Consider the following 12444-nt stretch of genomic DNA (forward strand, 5'->3'; position numbering starts at 1 on the left):
GCATTTTCTCTTATTCAGTGCATGTGTATTGTTAGATTATCATAGTTTCTATGAATATATTCCCGACAGTCATTGAAATTCATGACTACGCTAAATTGATACATATCCATCACATTGATATGAAATATAGAAAAATAGAAGAAAGAGGGAAACATATTCGATTGAGAAGAGTAGGTCGACACAAATTTGAAATTGCGGGTGGCATAATCTAATCAACCCTACTAAGCACAACAAATGACAAAATTCAACCATCTAATCCAAACTAACATTGTATTATTTATCACGATAAATACCACCTATGGCAGAATTTTTAAGATTCTTACATTTATGGCATCAAGTTGGGATCGACATATAGGTTAATTAGGTTAGAGGGCAGGGTAGGCAACTTTTTGAGAATGTGGCAGTGTAGCATGTCCAGAGTCTGAAGACTTGACATGAACTGGATTTCTGATGGAAGGCTGGATATACGTGTACCCCGAAGCCTCAGTTCTCTGAGACGATGTAGTTTCGAAATATCACTAGGAATGACTCCCTCCAAACTCCTGCACCAGGAGGCATGGACTACTTCCAAGTTTATCAACTGTCCTATGTCACAAGGAAATTCTCTTATGAAACAAGAATCCATCTTCAGCACTTTCAAAATCCGTAGGTTTTTAGTTGAATCGGGCAATCTTGATATACCTGTACCCGAGATATCCAACTCTACTAGTGAGTCTTCCAACTTGCCAATGGATTCCGGAAGCTTTCCTAGCTCACGACAATCCCTCAAAGACAGGCATCTAAGTTCCTCCAAGTCTCCAATTGACTCGGGGAGTTCAAGAATTTTTGCATTATCCAAGGCTAGCACTGAAAGAGATTTAAGTTCACAAACTGAACCAGGGACACGAACCAAAGAGGAGCAATTAGTGGCACTAAGAATTTGCAGTCGAACCAATCTACCTATCGACTCAGGAAGTTCTCGAATGGAAGTGCCATCAATTAGGAGATCTCTCAAAGCATTCATCCCATCCATTTCCACCGGCAACATGTAAAGTTCGGAGCAAAACCTCATATTCAGGGAAACCAAGAGCTTCAGATCATTAATTGAAGGATCCAAATGAACCAATCGAGAACATCGCTCCATGATCAATATCTCCAAATTTGGGTAACAAGAGAAGCTGGGGCTAACTAATAAGTCCACACAACCTGTAAGATTCATGACTTTCAACCGCTCCATCTGCAAAACAACGGAAAATGTTCAGATGGCGTAGAACTCTCAATTTACTTGAGGGCTAACACAAACACAAAAACAAATGAGATATAAACCCACCTTAATTCCTTTCCAACCTCCCCAGGATTCTGTAACCTTACTCCACGAAAGATCAAGAATAACTAGGTTCCCTAAATGAATGCTGTTTGCTTCAAAATCTGGAGGGCACCCTTGCCAGTGAAGCCACCGAACGTTCAATAAGGCATCTGCAAATCTTCCACCAATATTGGCGCGACCCAAGCTGAGAAATGTCGTGCTCGGTAGGATCTCAAAGCCTACCATAATAGTGTTAAGGTGGTCTGTTCCCTACACGATGGACCACTAAAGTCAAGTAGACAAACATGCGGAAGTCTTCAGACGATGAAATAATTACTATGGATCATTAGGTAAAGAAAATGCTTCATACGTGAAACCTTTTCAAGGAAAATCAAAAGAGAAGTAAGGCCTGCATGCTACTTTTTTTCCCTGGCATACCCTTTTCCTCTTCTTTGTGTCGTGGGCTATGGCAGGAACGTAGAATCTAACACATGCTCCTGGATCACGAAAACCTTGATAAACTATCTTCCTGGCAAGGCACCTTAGCATGCTGTGCATGCCTATTTTATTTTCTTCCATTTTTATTAGGGACCTACGACAAAGGACCTCGATCTCATCATAAGGACGATCATAATGATGCCACATATATGAGGCAATCCTACAATCCACATCTGGGAGAAAACATGCAATATCAAGATACATCTGCTTTTGCTTTTCGTCTAATGCTTCATAAATTATGCCCAGAATCTTCTGGTAATCTTCCTGAAATAGTTGCATGAGATCTTTGAATTTAATCCATTCTTCTTGTCCTTTACCATGCAAAAAAGAACCGAAAACTTTGACAAGTAAGGGAAGTCCCTCCGCAGCCTTGACTATTGTGTTTGCATTTTCATCATAACGATGTAGTTTATAACTCAATCCCATTGCATACTGCCTGAAAAGGTTGAAAGCTCGATTATCATCCATTGGACTAACATCGTAAGTACGAGCCATCCCTTGATCAACAAAGCCTTGAAGAATGCTTCTTTGTTTTGAGGTGACAATTATTCTACTTCCAGAACCAAACCAATCAAGCTTAGCTCCTACAAACTCCTTGAGGAGGGAACCATTTTCCAAATCATCGAGAACAAGGAGAACTTTCATATTCCTACATATTTCTTTCAAAAATCTTAGTCCTTTGAAAGCAGAAGCAACCTCATACTCTCTTTTCAAAATATCAAAGATCAACTTGGTTTGAAGATACTGAACACCACCAGGATGCCGCATCGTTTCTTCAATCTCCGCAAGAAAACTGCAACCGTCAAAGTGAAGGGAGATTTTGTTATATACGATCTTCGCAAGAGCAGTCTTTCCAATGCCATCTCTCCCATGGATTCCAATAATTTGTACGTCATTTACATCCATCTCCAATAAGCTAATTATTTTCGACGCTTGACTGTCTTCAAGCTCCTATAAAGGTACTTTAAGTTTAGGAGAATGTAACTTTAGTAGAGAGGAAAAGAGAGGTGAGGAAATATACAGAGGTACTGTAAGTTCCAGAAGATACTGGCATTCTGTGAAACATGCGTTTTGAATGTGCCTGCCAATCAATCATATGCCTTGTTAGTTGAGATGATGTAACTAATGTTCAGCTGACAGTATAGATAAGTAGTTGAAGACAACCTCTACTGAAGTTCATCCAACACAATCGTTCATCCCATGAATCTCATCTAAGCTAAGGATACAACAGTAAACCTGATGTCTCCATTATCGAAAAATCTTAGTAAATCTGGCTTACTAAGCATCAACAAGCCTAAACTGACTAACATACCCTGTTTCTTATCCTCCGTAGTCTGAAAAGGAAGCACAGAAAGGTTACTACCAGCCTTATCAGGGACCATCTCCGAGTCGCCTGCAGGGATAAATCCAGTTAGAGTTTTCTTTGAGATCTCATTTAAATGTGCAAGATCTATAATAAATAAGATTTAATTTAATTGCACAGAAAGAGGAAGAAAACACAAACATAATTGAATAAACCCATGTTGCACTGTTTCCACCAGCACAGAAAATCATTAGCCATCAAGAAAGTTAATATTTTTGACACATCGATTGACGGGCCTATCATAAATGGTAAAAGCAGTAAAATGCGAAAACCTTTTAAATATTGTATCCAGACGTTAAGATGGATGCTTTAGGTTTTGTGTGAAAATAGAAGTAATTATGTAAAACTACTCAAAGTGCAAACTATCGATCACAACAGTCGATCAGAAATTTTCATTTTCCAGGAACCATGAGAGCTACAATACTCTTTATGAGTTACAACTTATAAATGCTCTTTTGCAAGTTCCCTGTCCTGCAGAGAGAGTTTCTAGTCTGGCATGTCATCTCTTTGTGATTTTATTGCTTAAACAACATTTCTCTATTGATTCTCCAATCCTGCTATTTCTATCTTCATCTATAGTAATTTGTTGGAGGTTTTTACTCTGATTAGTTCTAATACCAACAATCCTTCCTCAAACAAAGTGCACAGTATTAAGAGATAAATCCTCTTACCCATTGCATTCTTTACTGGATAATATTATTCATGCATCACAACTATTAAAGTGTCTCGGAAGCAATGAATTGAGACCACTATAAGAATTCACCACAAGATCAACAATTCTGTTTAATCAGCTCAACATCAGAATCCACCAAACAAAAAAAGAAAGTGAAGAACCATTCCAGTCCTCCAATATGCTGAACTATTAGAAGTGGCAAAGAAGCTGATAAGACACAAGCTGAAGGTGACAGCTGCATAAGGCTATGGTGATGGGGATGCAAAATGGCGACTTTGATGTTTCCGGACAATATGATGGGCTTCGGGCTATTTGAGTATAGTTGCATTTCAAGAGATGCTTTTGCGATCGACCTAGATGGTCATTTGGCAGGTAAATACAGAGTAGGCAATGATAATAAGCATATATAATTAGAGGTAGTGCTGTATCAAAAAAATAAGTTTGATGCATTGCTGCTCCACTTAACATAAAGCTATAGACACTCTCCATCACATACATCATGAGATTTATAATTACCTGACATTAGCTTGCATAATTAAAAGAACAGATCACTATCAGATCAGCATTGTGGTGGTTTAAATCGACAATCACCAAACAGCAAGCTATTTACACTCCAATGAGCCATGCTGGATATGATCTTTGTTGACATAAAAAAAATCGAATCTATTATACACGTAAAAGTACATCGAATGGAGCTATATCGTTGATTCATATCATCCAAAGCTCCTATCCCTCCGGCTACTCTTGTATAAAAAGAAAAAGATTAATACTCCCACTTGCGCCACCATTAATGTACTTTGGACAATGTTCCTACACTAATTTATCTAGGGTGTTAATTTCAAGGGTTAATACCACGAAAAACCACAAATTAGTACACATATGACAAATTTACCAAAAACTAATTTTTAACCACCAAAAGCCCTAAACTAGTACACTTGTGATAAATTTACTCAAAACCAATTTTTTGACCACAAAAAACCCAAAATCGGTACATTTGTGATAAATTTACCCTTCATTAAATTGGATTAATACCACGAAAATCGCAAACTGATAAATCTATGACAATCTGAGAAGTAAAACCCTAAACCGGTACATCCGTCAATTGCCACGTGTCATCCGACTCAGCAATTTGACGTTAAAATTTAACGGAAACTAACAAAGAGTAAAATTGTCACAGATATACCAGTTTGGGGTTTTTTGTGGTAAAAAAATTAGTTTTGAGTAAATTTGTCACAGGTATATCAGTTTGGGATTTTTCGTGGTATTAACCCTAATTTCAATAAAATTAATAATAGTAGTCAATAAGCTAAATCTGCCCATCTAAATTTTATTTAGTTTTTCCATTTATTAGTTATACATAGTTGCAAATTGTTCATTTCACAAAATTATGTAGTTGTATCTAACTCTTTAGAATTATTTATCACGCGTTCGCAAGTGTATAAGTTTACTAGAAAGCAATTATGCATTCTTTGCATTATAGAAAAGATTGATATCTTATATGGTGCTTTAGCCATCTTGATAACAATCACCAAAGTAATGAAATCCCTAATTAAGGTTATAGTTTTTCTTTGTCAATTTATAAATCTAGTTACACTTCATTTTCACATAGTCCTTCTAGTTTGAAAATCTAAAGAGCTATCGACATTAGCAATCGTTGAAAACAAGATAATTAGAAACCTTATCTATTTAATGGTACATGCATTATCATACTCCCTAGTATGAAATGAATAAACAAATGTAATTACTTCACAACTATCATATTAACCGCCAAAAGTAAGCTTACAAAAACCAATTAAATTTGCACTATAATCTCTGAAATTTCATGAAAATATATTACCCCTTCTCCCTTCTAAGCTAGGGTATAGCAAAACTTTTTATCTTGTCCCCTGATCTAAGTTTTGGCACCCACCATTCCTTCTAGAATATTAACTGATAACTCTTCAAATTTTGTTTCCTGTGATCAAAATAAATCCCTTCTCCATTCCCGTAGAAAGATTTTAATGACCTCCTCTTAGCAATATCATTTAATGTCCTATTAATCCAAGAGACAATCTTAATGTCTATATGGGTATCAATTTTATTTTTCTTTGGTATAAATTTGATTATTATTTAGTATTGAAGACCTACCTTAAATCATATCGATATCAACATTCAAATTAAAGAGAGCATTTTCAAAATTTCTAAATTTATTTGGCAAGTATATTCAAGAGCACCAAGTGGGCCTCCCATTTACACTCTAGGCATTAGGAAATATCTAAGCAATTCAATGAAGACTCGGCATCTTAAAACTGCCACCTCTATGCCAAAAAAGTAAGGTGGAAAGCCAACTATCCCTTTCAGCACCTATAGAACTTTCCTCATTCTTAAAAGCCCACCTATCTTTCTTTCCAAATAACCCAGAAAACGGTACCGGAGCAAGGCGCTTTTCCTATATTTAGGGCATTTTAGCCTAGACCAAGGTAAGAGTTCCTCTCTAACAGACCCTGCCGCAACCTAACCAATGTGCAAGAGCGATAAAGTAGTATTCCGAAGTCTTCAAATCTCTAGGCAATGAAGGAGAAGGAGAGAAAAAAATGCTCGCGGTGCATTATCAAGTCGTTTACTTTCCTGTCCAATAAGCTAATTATTTGTAATACTTGACTCTCTTTAAGCTCCTAACTGAATGTAAGTTTAGTAGAGAGGGGAAGAGTAGTGAAGAAATATACAGATGTACTGTAACTTACAGATATTAACATCATTCCCTCAAACGTGAGCTCTGATTGTGCCTGCCAATCAATTATATGCCTCGTTAGTGGAGATGTTGCAACTAATGTTTAGCTGATAGAGTAGATAGGTAGATGAAGATAACCACAGATGAAGTCCCTCCAACGCTCACTCCATGCATCCCATGTAAGCTAAAGACAGGACCGTAAAACCCCTGTCTCCATTATGCAAAAATGTTACAACTAATCTGGTTTACTAAGCATCAAAAAGCTTAAACGGACTAACACACCCCGTTTCTTACTATTACAAAAGAAAGATGGTGCCACATAAATGCTTAACTAACATACCCTGTTTTTTTTTCGATTTCTGAAAAGGAGGCACAGAAAGGTAACTACTGACTTTATCAGGGACCATCTCCTGGTTGCCTGCAATAATAAATCAAGTAAGAGTTTCTCTTGAAATCTTGCTTAAAGAAGAAAGATCTATGATGAACAAAAGTAAGTCCCACAGCATGAGGAAGGAAACACAAACATAATTTGAACGATCCCATTTCACATTGCTTCCGCAAAACACCAGCACAAAAAATCATCCGCCATCTATAAAGTTCACATTTATTACCATCGATGACAGGCCTATCCTAAATGGTAAAAGCAGTAAAATGCAAAAACCACTTAAAGGTTGTTTCCAGAAGTTACGAGGGATCGTTAACGTTTCTGTGAAAATAGAAGTGGCTATGGGAATCTTCCTTTTCAAAGTGCAAATTATCAATCACCACAGTTGATCGTGAGTTTTCACTTTTGAGGAACCATGAAAGCTATAGTATTCTTTACTAAGTTACAACTTATAAATGCTCGGCAAGTTTCCTGACCTGCAGAGAGAGATTTTAAACTCCTAACTGAATGTAAGTTTAGTAGAGAGGGGAAGAGTAGTGAAGAAATATACAAATGTACTGTAACTTCCAGATATTAACACCATTTCCTCCCACGTGAGCTCTGATTGTGCCTGCCAACCAATTATATGCCTCGTTAGTGGAGATGTTGCAACTAATGTTTAGCTGATAGAGTAGATAGGTAGATGAAGATAACCTCCATTCCCTCAAACGTGACCTCTGAATGTGCCTGCCAATCAATTATATGCCTTGTTAGTGGAGATGTTGCAACTAATGTTTAGCTGATAGAGTAGATAGGTAGATGAAAATCCTCAACGGAAAAGTAGGGCTTCCAACTTCGGCTCCGACTATGGAGATAGCTTCTATGTGCTAATGTAACAGCGAATGCAACATCCCTACTGTGCTGCCATAACACAGCATTTCCCCTTTAAAACCATGGAAGGCACGAAGCATTTACCAAAAAAATGAAGAAAAAGTTCTCTCCCAATCTTGAGATGTCTTGATGTCTATCAGAGACTTGAGGGTGTATGCTTGACTGAGCTTGAACATTGGAAGATGCAAAAAGGAGCTTAAGCTCGACTAGGGGTCAAGTTTTGCGAAGCCAACTACAGCTTCTATGATCCTAGAATGCCGAAGAAATTTGCCAACTCCCCCTTGTTATGTGCTGATGATCTCTGATGTGTTCCCAATACATGTCTCGCTATTTTATTGAGTGCCGATTATTTATTCATGCTTAAGCGTTGCCGCATCCTGATACGAGAAATTTTGATAGGAAAGAGCATGCTTCCCGGCGATTGCCGATGCGAGCCACAATCTTGCCAGTGGTTGTCAGTGCTTCCAGGTGCTAGATTCAACTTTTAAGGGAGACAACCAACGATGTCAGCGGGGTAATTAATGTTAGACACATTATGTAAAATATTGAACAAAGTTCCGGTGAAAATTTTTTATTGAATTTCTTCGACCTACGATTCAGGTTCATACCCAGTCTTCCCTGACGCAGCTTCACTTCTTATGAATTTAAACTGCCCGTTTCACCGTTCCCAAGCATCAATAAGTAAAGCTGAGGTGCTATTTTTCTTGAGGATCTCATAAATGAGCACTTTCATCATCTCTTTGGACATTAAATTTGGCCCTTGCAGATTGGCTTTGTCATTTGGCATCAGGTCTATTTGAGCTCGCTCTATGATCTGATAATGAGATTGACAAAAATGTATGTGCAGAACCATGATGTCAAATAGCATTTTCGGTTGCCTGACGAAGATGACATGAGTGCACAATGCGGATGAAAGCTAAGCCAGCAGTCTTTAGCTTACTAGAAGTACAAGATCCATGTGAAAACCAGATATGCTTTGATGCCCGCACATATTGTGAAGAATGCATTGACTTTCAAATAGAAAGCTTAGAAGCTTATTCGCAGTGTCATAGATACAGATATCAAGAAGGAAACTTTGGAAGAACCTAAACCCCGTGAGGAGCCTCGTGGGAACACAAACATAACAATTTACTTGCTGTAAGTGCGGCTCTATCATATTTTATTTTTATTTACAACTGAGCAAGGTACGACATAAAAAACCGGAATTTGAAATCTTTTTTAACTTCTTTTCTCCGTGATTAGATTGTTCTTTCTGTATGACATTTCACATCTGAGGTCTTTTTTGGGGAATGTGTTACGAACTCTTACTCTCAAAGCTGGGTGAGAAAATCATTTCTTATGGTACTTCCTCTCTGGATTTGCTCGTAATTTGGGGCCCTTCAAGAAGGGATTCTCCTTGAACTTAAAACAATAACATTGAAAATTTTGAAAATGAAACAGATGCTTCAAATCTCATTACTTTTTTTAATTTACCAATTTTTTTTATTAATTTATCTACTTTTATTTACCATGTTTAGCAATTCTTTACATACTAGCTCTTTGTAGTGATTACCAATCTAAATTAGCATGACTCGCCAAATTTTTTCCATTACATTACCACATAGTATTAGGTCTGCTCTCATTTACTCACTGAGAAATATTTGTTTTTTTGTTATAAATTTTTGGGATAAGTGCATTAGAAGTCCTAAAACTTGTCGCAAAAGTGCCATTGAGTCCTAAAACTTTCAAAAAGTGCAATTAAATCTTAAAACTTATCACGAAGTGTAATTGAGTCTTAAAACTTTAAAAAAGTGTAATTAAGTCTTAAAACTTATCAAATTTGGTCCAAACAAGTCATTTCATTTATTGCATTTTTTGAAAATTTTAAAACTTGATTGCACGTTCGTGATAAATTTTATGATTTGATTGCACTTTTTGAAAGTTTTAGGACTCGATTACACTCTGTTACAAATTTTAGGACTTGATTACACTTTTTGATAGATTTAGAAATCAATTACACTTTCGTAACAAGTTTTAAGACTTCTAGTGCACTTATCCCTAAATTTTTTAAGTTTTCTTATCTTTTACAAATTTTTATTAGCATTTCTTAGCAACACCCATTTGAACTCTTTTCAGATATTGCCAACTCTATTTTTCTTTTAATAAACAATTTTTCTTATCTTTTACCAATTATCATTTACTTTTCTTAACTACGTCTTACATTTATCAACACTTATACGAAATAATTAACTTGAGCTTAAGTGGTTTGTTAACTTTTTTTCGATTAAGTTATCAACTATTTCAGGATTACCAACTCTCGTTTGAATCAGATATCAAAGCTTATTTGGTATTCCGAATATACCAATTTTTCTATTGGGTTACTTAATTGGGAAAAAGTATTAAGCTAAAAAATACAGAGTTTGCCAAAAAAAAAAAAAAAACTGGAACACCAGATCAAGATTCCAGTACTCCAACATGCTGAACTATCAGAAGTGGTAAACAAGCTTAAAGAACATAAGCTTAAGGTGGCGGTTGCCAGGGCTAATAATAAGTGTTTTCTAATCATAATTGTGCCAAAAGTGTATTGTATCAAATCCATGTCCAAGTTGAACATGACGGAAGTCCCCACTTTAAAATCCAAACATGGCATTAAGCATGTTACACAGCAAGATATGTTGAATAATATCAGCTCTCACATATAATAATGTGAAAAAAGTGTTTAGATGTATGTAAACAGGTCCAAATCCACTCACACATTTGTTAACCCTTTTAATTAAGCGTGTCTAGTTTAAGTGTGTTATTAGGGAAAACTACCCAAAAAAAAATCTAAACATATTGCACTTTTGCTAATTTGATCCTAAATATTTCAATTGTGCCAATTGAGTCAACCTTTTCATCCAGCCAATTTTGGCTGGAAATCACTGACTTTAATAATTTTTAATATTTTTTCGAATTATATATTTTTTTCTTTTTTTATTTGTTTTTCTGTACATCTCTAGCTGGCAAGGGCGCAGAGGCCCTCGCCAGTGGTTGACTAGGGCCGTAAGGCCCTCGCTGGCCTTCGCCTGTGGCCGCCGATGGTCGACCGGTGACCTCACCGGCCAAAGTTGTAAAATAAAAACAAAGAAAGGAAAAGAAAAAAATAAAATAAAATAAAATAAAATTCAAAGAAAAAATTAAAATATTATTTAAAATAATCTACGTCAGCACCGACTATACCACATTGGACGACCAGAATCTACGTCAACGATTTTTTACCAAATTTGGCCAAATAGATTCAATTGGCACAACTAAAAGGTTTATGATTGAATTGGTAAAAATGCAATAGGTTTATAACTTTTTGGATAATTTTCCCTGTGTTACTAACAAGTCAAAAGACATCAACCTGTTCACGACATGCTTATTACTTGTGTATAGACTGCTTGACCAAATTATGACACGAATTCGATTAAGGTTACCCCGAATAAACTGATCCAGGTAACATGTATGTGTTATGCAATTGGGTCGACCCTGGCGGTTGCATAAGGCCGTGGTGATAGGAAAAAAGGTGACTTCTTCGTTTCAAAAGGCAATTATGGGATTTTGGCTACTACAATATAGTTGCATTTCAATTATGCTTCCATCTCTGACCAAAAAAAAATTGATGCTACCATGAGTAAATGAGGTGGCTATTATTTTCCAGAAAATACAAAAGCGACGAAGATAATATATAAATATTTCTACTATTAATGTTTTAGCAAAGTCAATTTTGATGCTGTTGAGAAAAACTCCTATTGATTTTGAAATTGACAAAACCTTCCAATTTATTGTAAATCTGAAACTTATTCCGAACTGATTTATTGAAGGAAGTTATTCAGACTTTACAAGTTGTCAAACATTTTATTGAAGACCCACATTATCCTAGTTCTGAGATTCAGACGCAAAATTAGTCAGATGCAGACGAAGAAATTATTCAGACGCAGACGCAGAAGTTCTTCAGACGCAGACGCAGAAGTTCTTCAGATGCAGACGCAGAATTTCTTCAGATGCAGACGCAGAATTCAGAACCAAGTATAACAGCTAGTGATTCGGTATGGATTTCACAGAAGGAAAGTTTTGATTGTTTCAATCTAAAGCTATAACTGATTGACAATCAAATACTATGACAAGTATGCATTACAACGGACAAAACTCTACTTATGGAAATCAAGATTCTGATTGTATGGGTGAACAGAATCAGCGGGATTCAGAATTTGTCATCCAACGGCTACTCAATCCTTATTATACAAATCTATCCAAGGTGAAGATTGGAAAATGATCCTCTAATAGCTGTTCAACGGCTAGTGTGGAACTAGAGGAGTATTTAAGGAGATCAACGAGCAGCAGAAGGAAGAACAGAATCAAGAATCAACAAGTCCAAAGTCTGAGCATACTCCGATCATTCTTTACTTGTCTTACTGAGCCAAAACTAAGATCTTGAGGGATACATTGTAAGGGTGATTGTGTAAGATAGAGAGTCCCATCATACACAAGAGTGCTATTACTCTAAAGCTGTAATTCCTCATTGATTCAATAGTGAAATCCAGCCGATAGGCTGTCAGCATGGGAGAGTGGACGTAGGCTTACTATAAGCCGAACCACTATAAACTTGTGTGCAGATTTTCTATTCCTTATCTTTTACTTTACTTTCTGCACATCAAGA

At 36.4% G+C, this 12444-nt stretch overlaps 1 protein-coding gene and 1 pseudogene across 2 annotated transcripts in view; both read right to left on the reverse strand.

Moving 5' to 3' along the window:
* The window catches only part of LOC115692987 (disease resistance protein RUN1-like), an 86859-nt pseudogene that overhangs the window by 34507 nt on the left and 39908 nt on the right, over positions 1-12444 (reverse strand).
* The window catches only part of LOC115693003 (disease resistance protein RPV1-like), a 29037-nt gene continuing 16662 nt past the window's right edge, over positions 70-12444 (reverse strand). Inside the window, exons 5-15 of one of the 2 annotated variants that reach the window (XM_056317013.1) lie at positions 7608-7640; positions 7465-7524; positions 6870-6947; positions 6668-6736; positions 6525-6584; positions 3096-3176; positions 2805-2864; positions 1724-2734; positions 1310-1555; positions 688-1216; positions 377-580 (exon numbers count right to left, since the gene is read on the reverse strand). In XM_056317013.1, coding sequence (XP_056172988.1) covers positions 519-580; positions 688-1216; positions 1310-1555; positions 1724-2734; positions 2805-2864; positions 3096-3176; positions 6525-6584; positions 6668-6736; positions 6870-6947; positions 7465-7524; positions 7608-7613 — 2262 coding nt within the window. In that variant the 5' untranslated portion in view covers positions 7614-7640 and the 3' untranslated portion in view covers positions 377-518. Of the gene's footprint in view, positions 1217-1309; positions 1556-1723; positions 2735-2804; positions 2865-3095; positions 3177-6524; positions 6585-6667; positions 6737-6869; positions 6948-7464; positions 7525-7607; positions 7641-12444 lie in introns of both variants that reach the window. The other variant, XM_056317012.1, reaches the window with a different exon arrangement.

The sequence above is a fragment of the Syzygium oleosum genome, unplaced genomic scaffold (assembly GCF_021117445.2).
Source record: "Syzygium oleosum isolate NSW1041296 unplaced genomic scaffold, Sole_v2.1 Sole_v2.13, whole genome shotgun sequence".
Classification (NCBI taxonomy): domain Eukaryota; kingdom Viridiplantae; phylum Streptophyta; class Magnoliopsida; order Myrtales; family Myrtaceae; genus Syzygium; species Syzygium oleosum.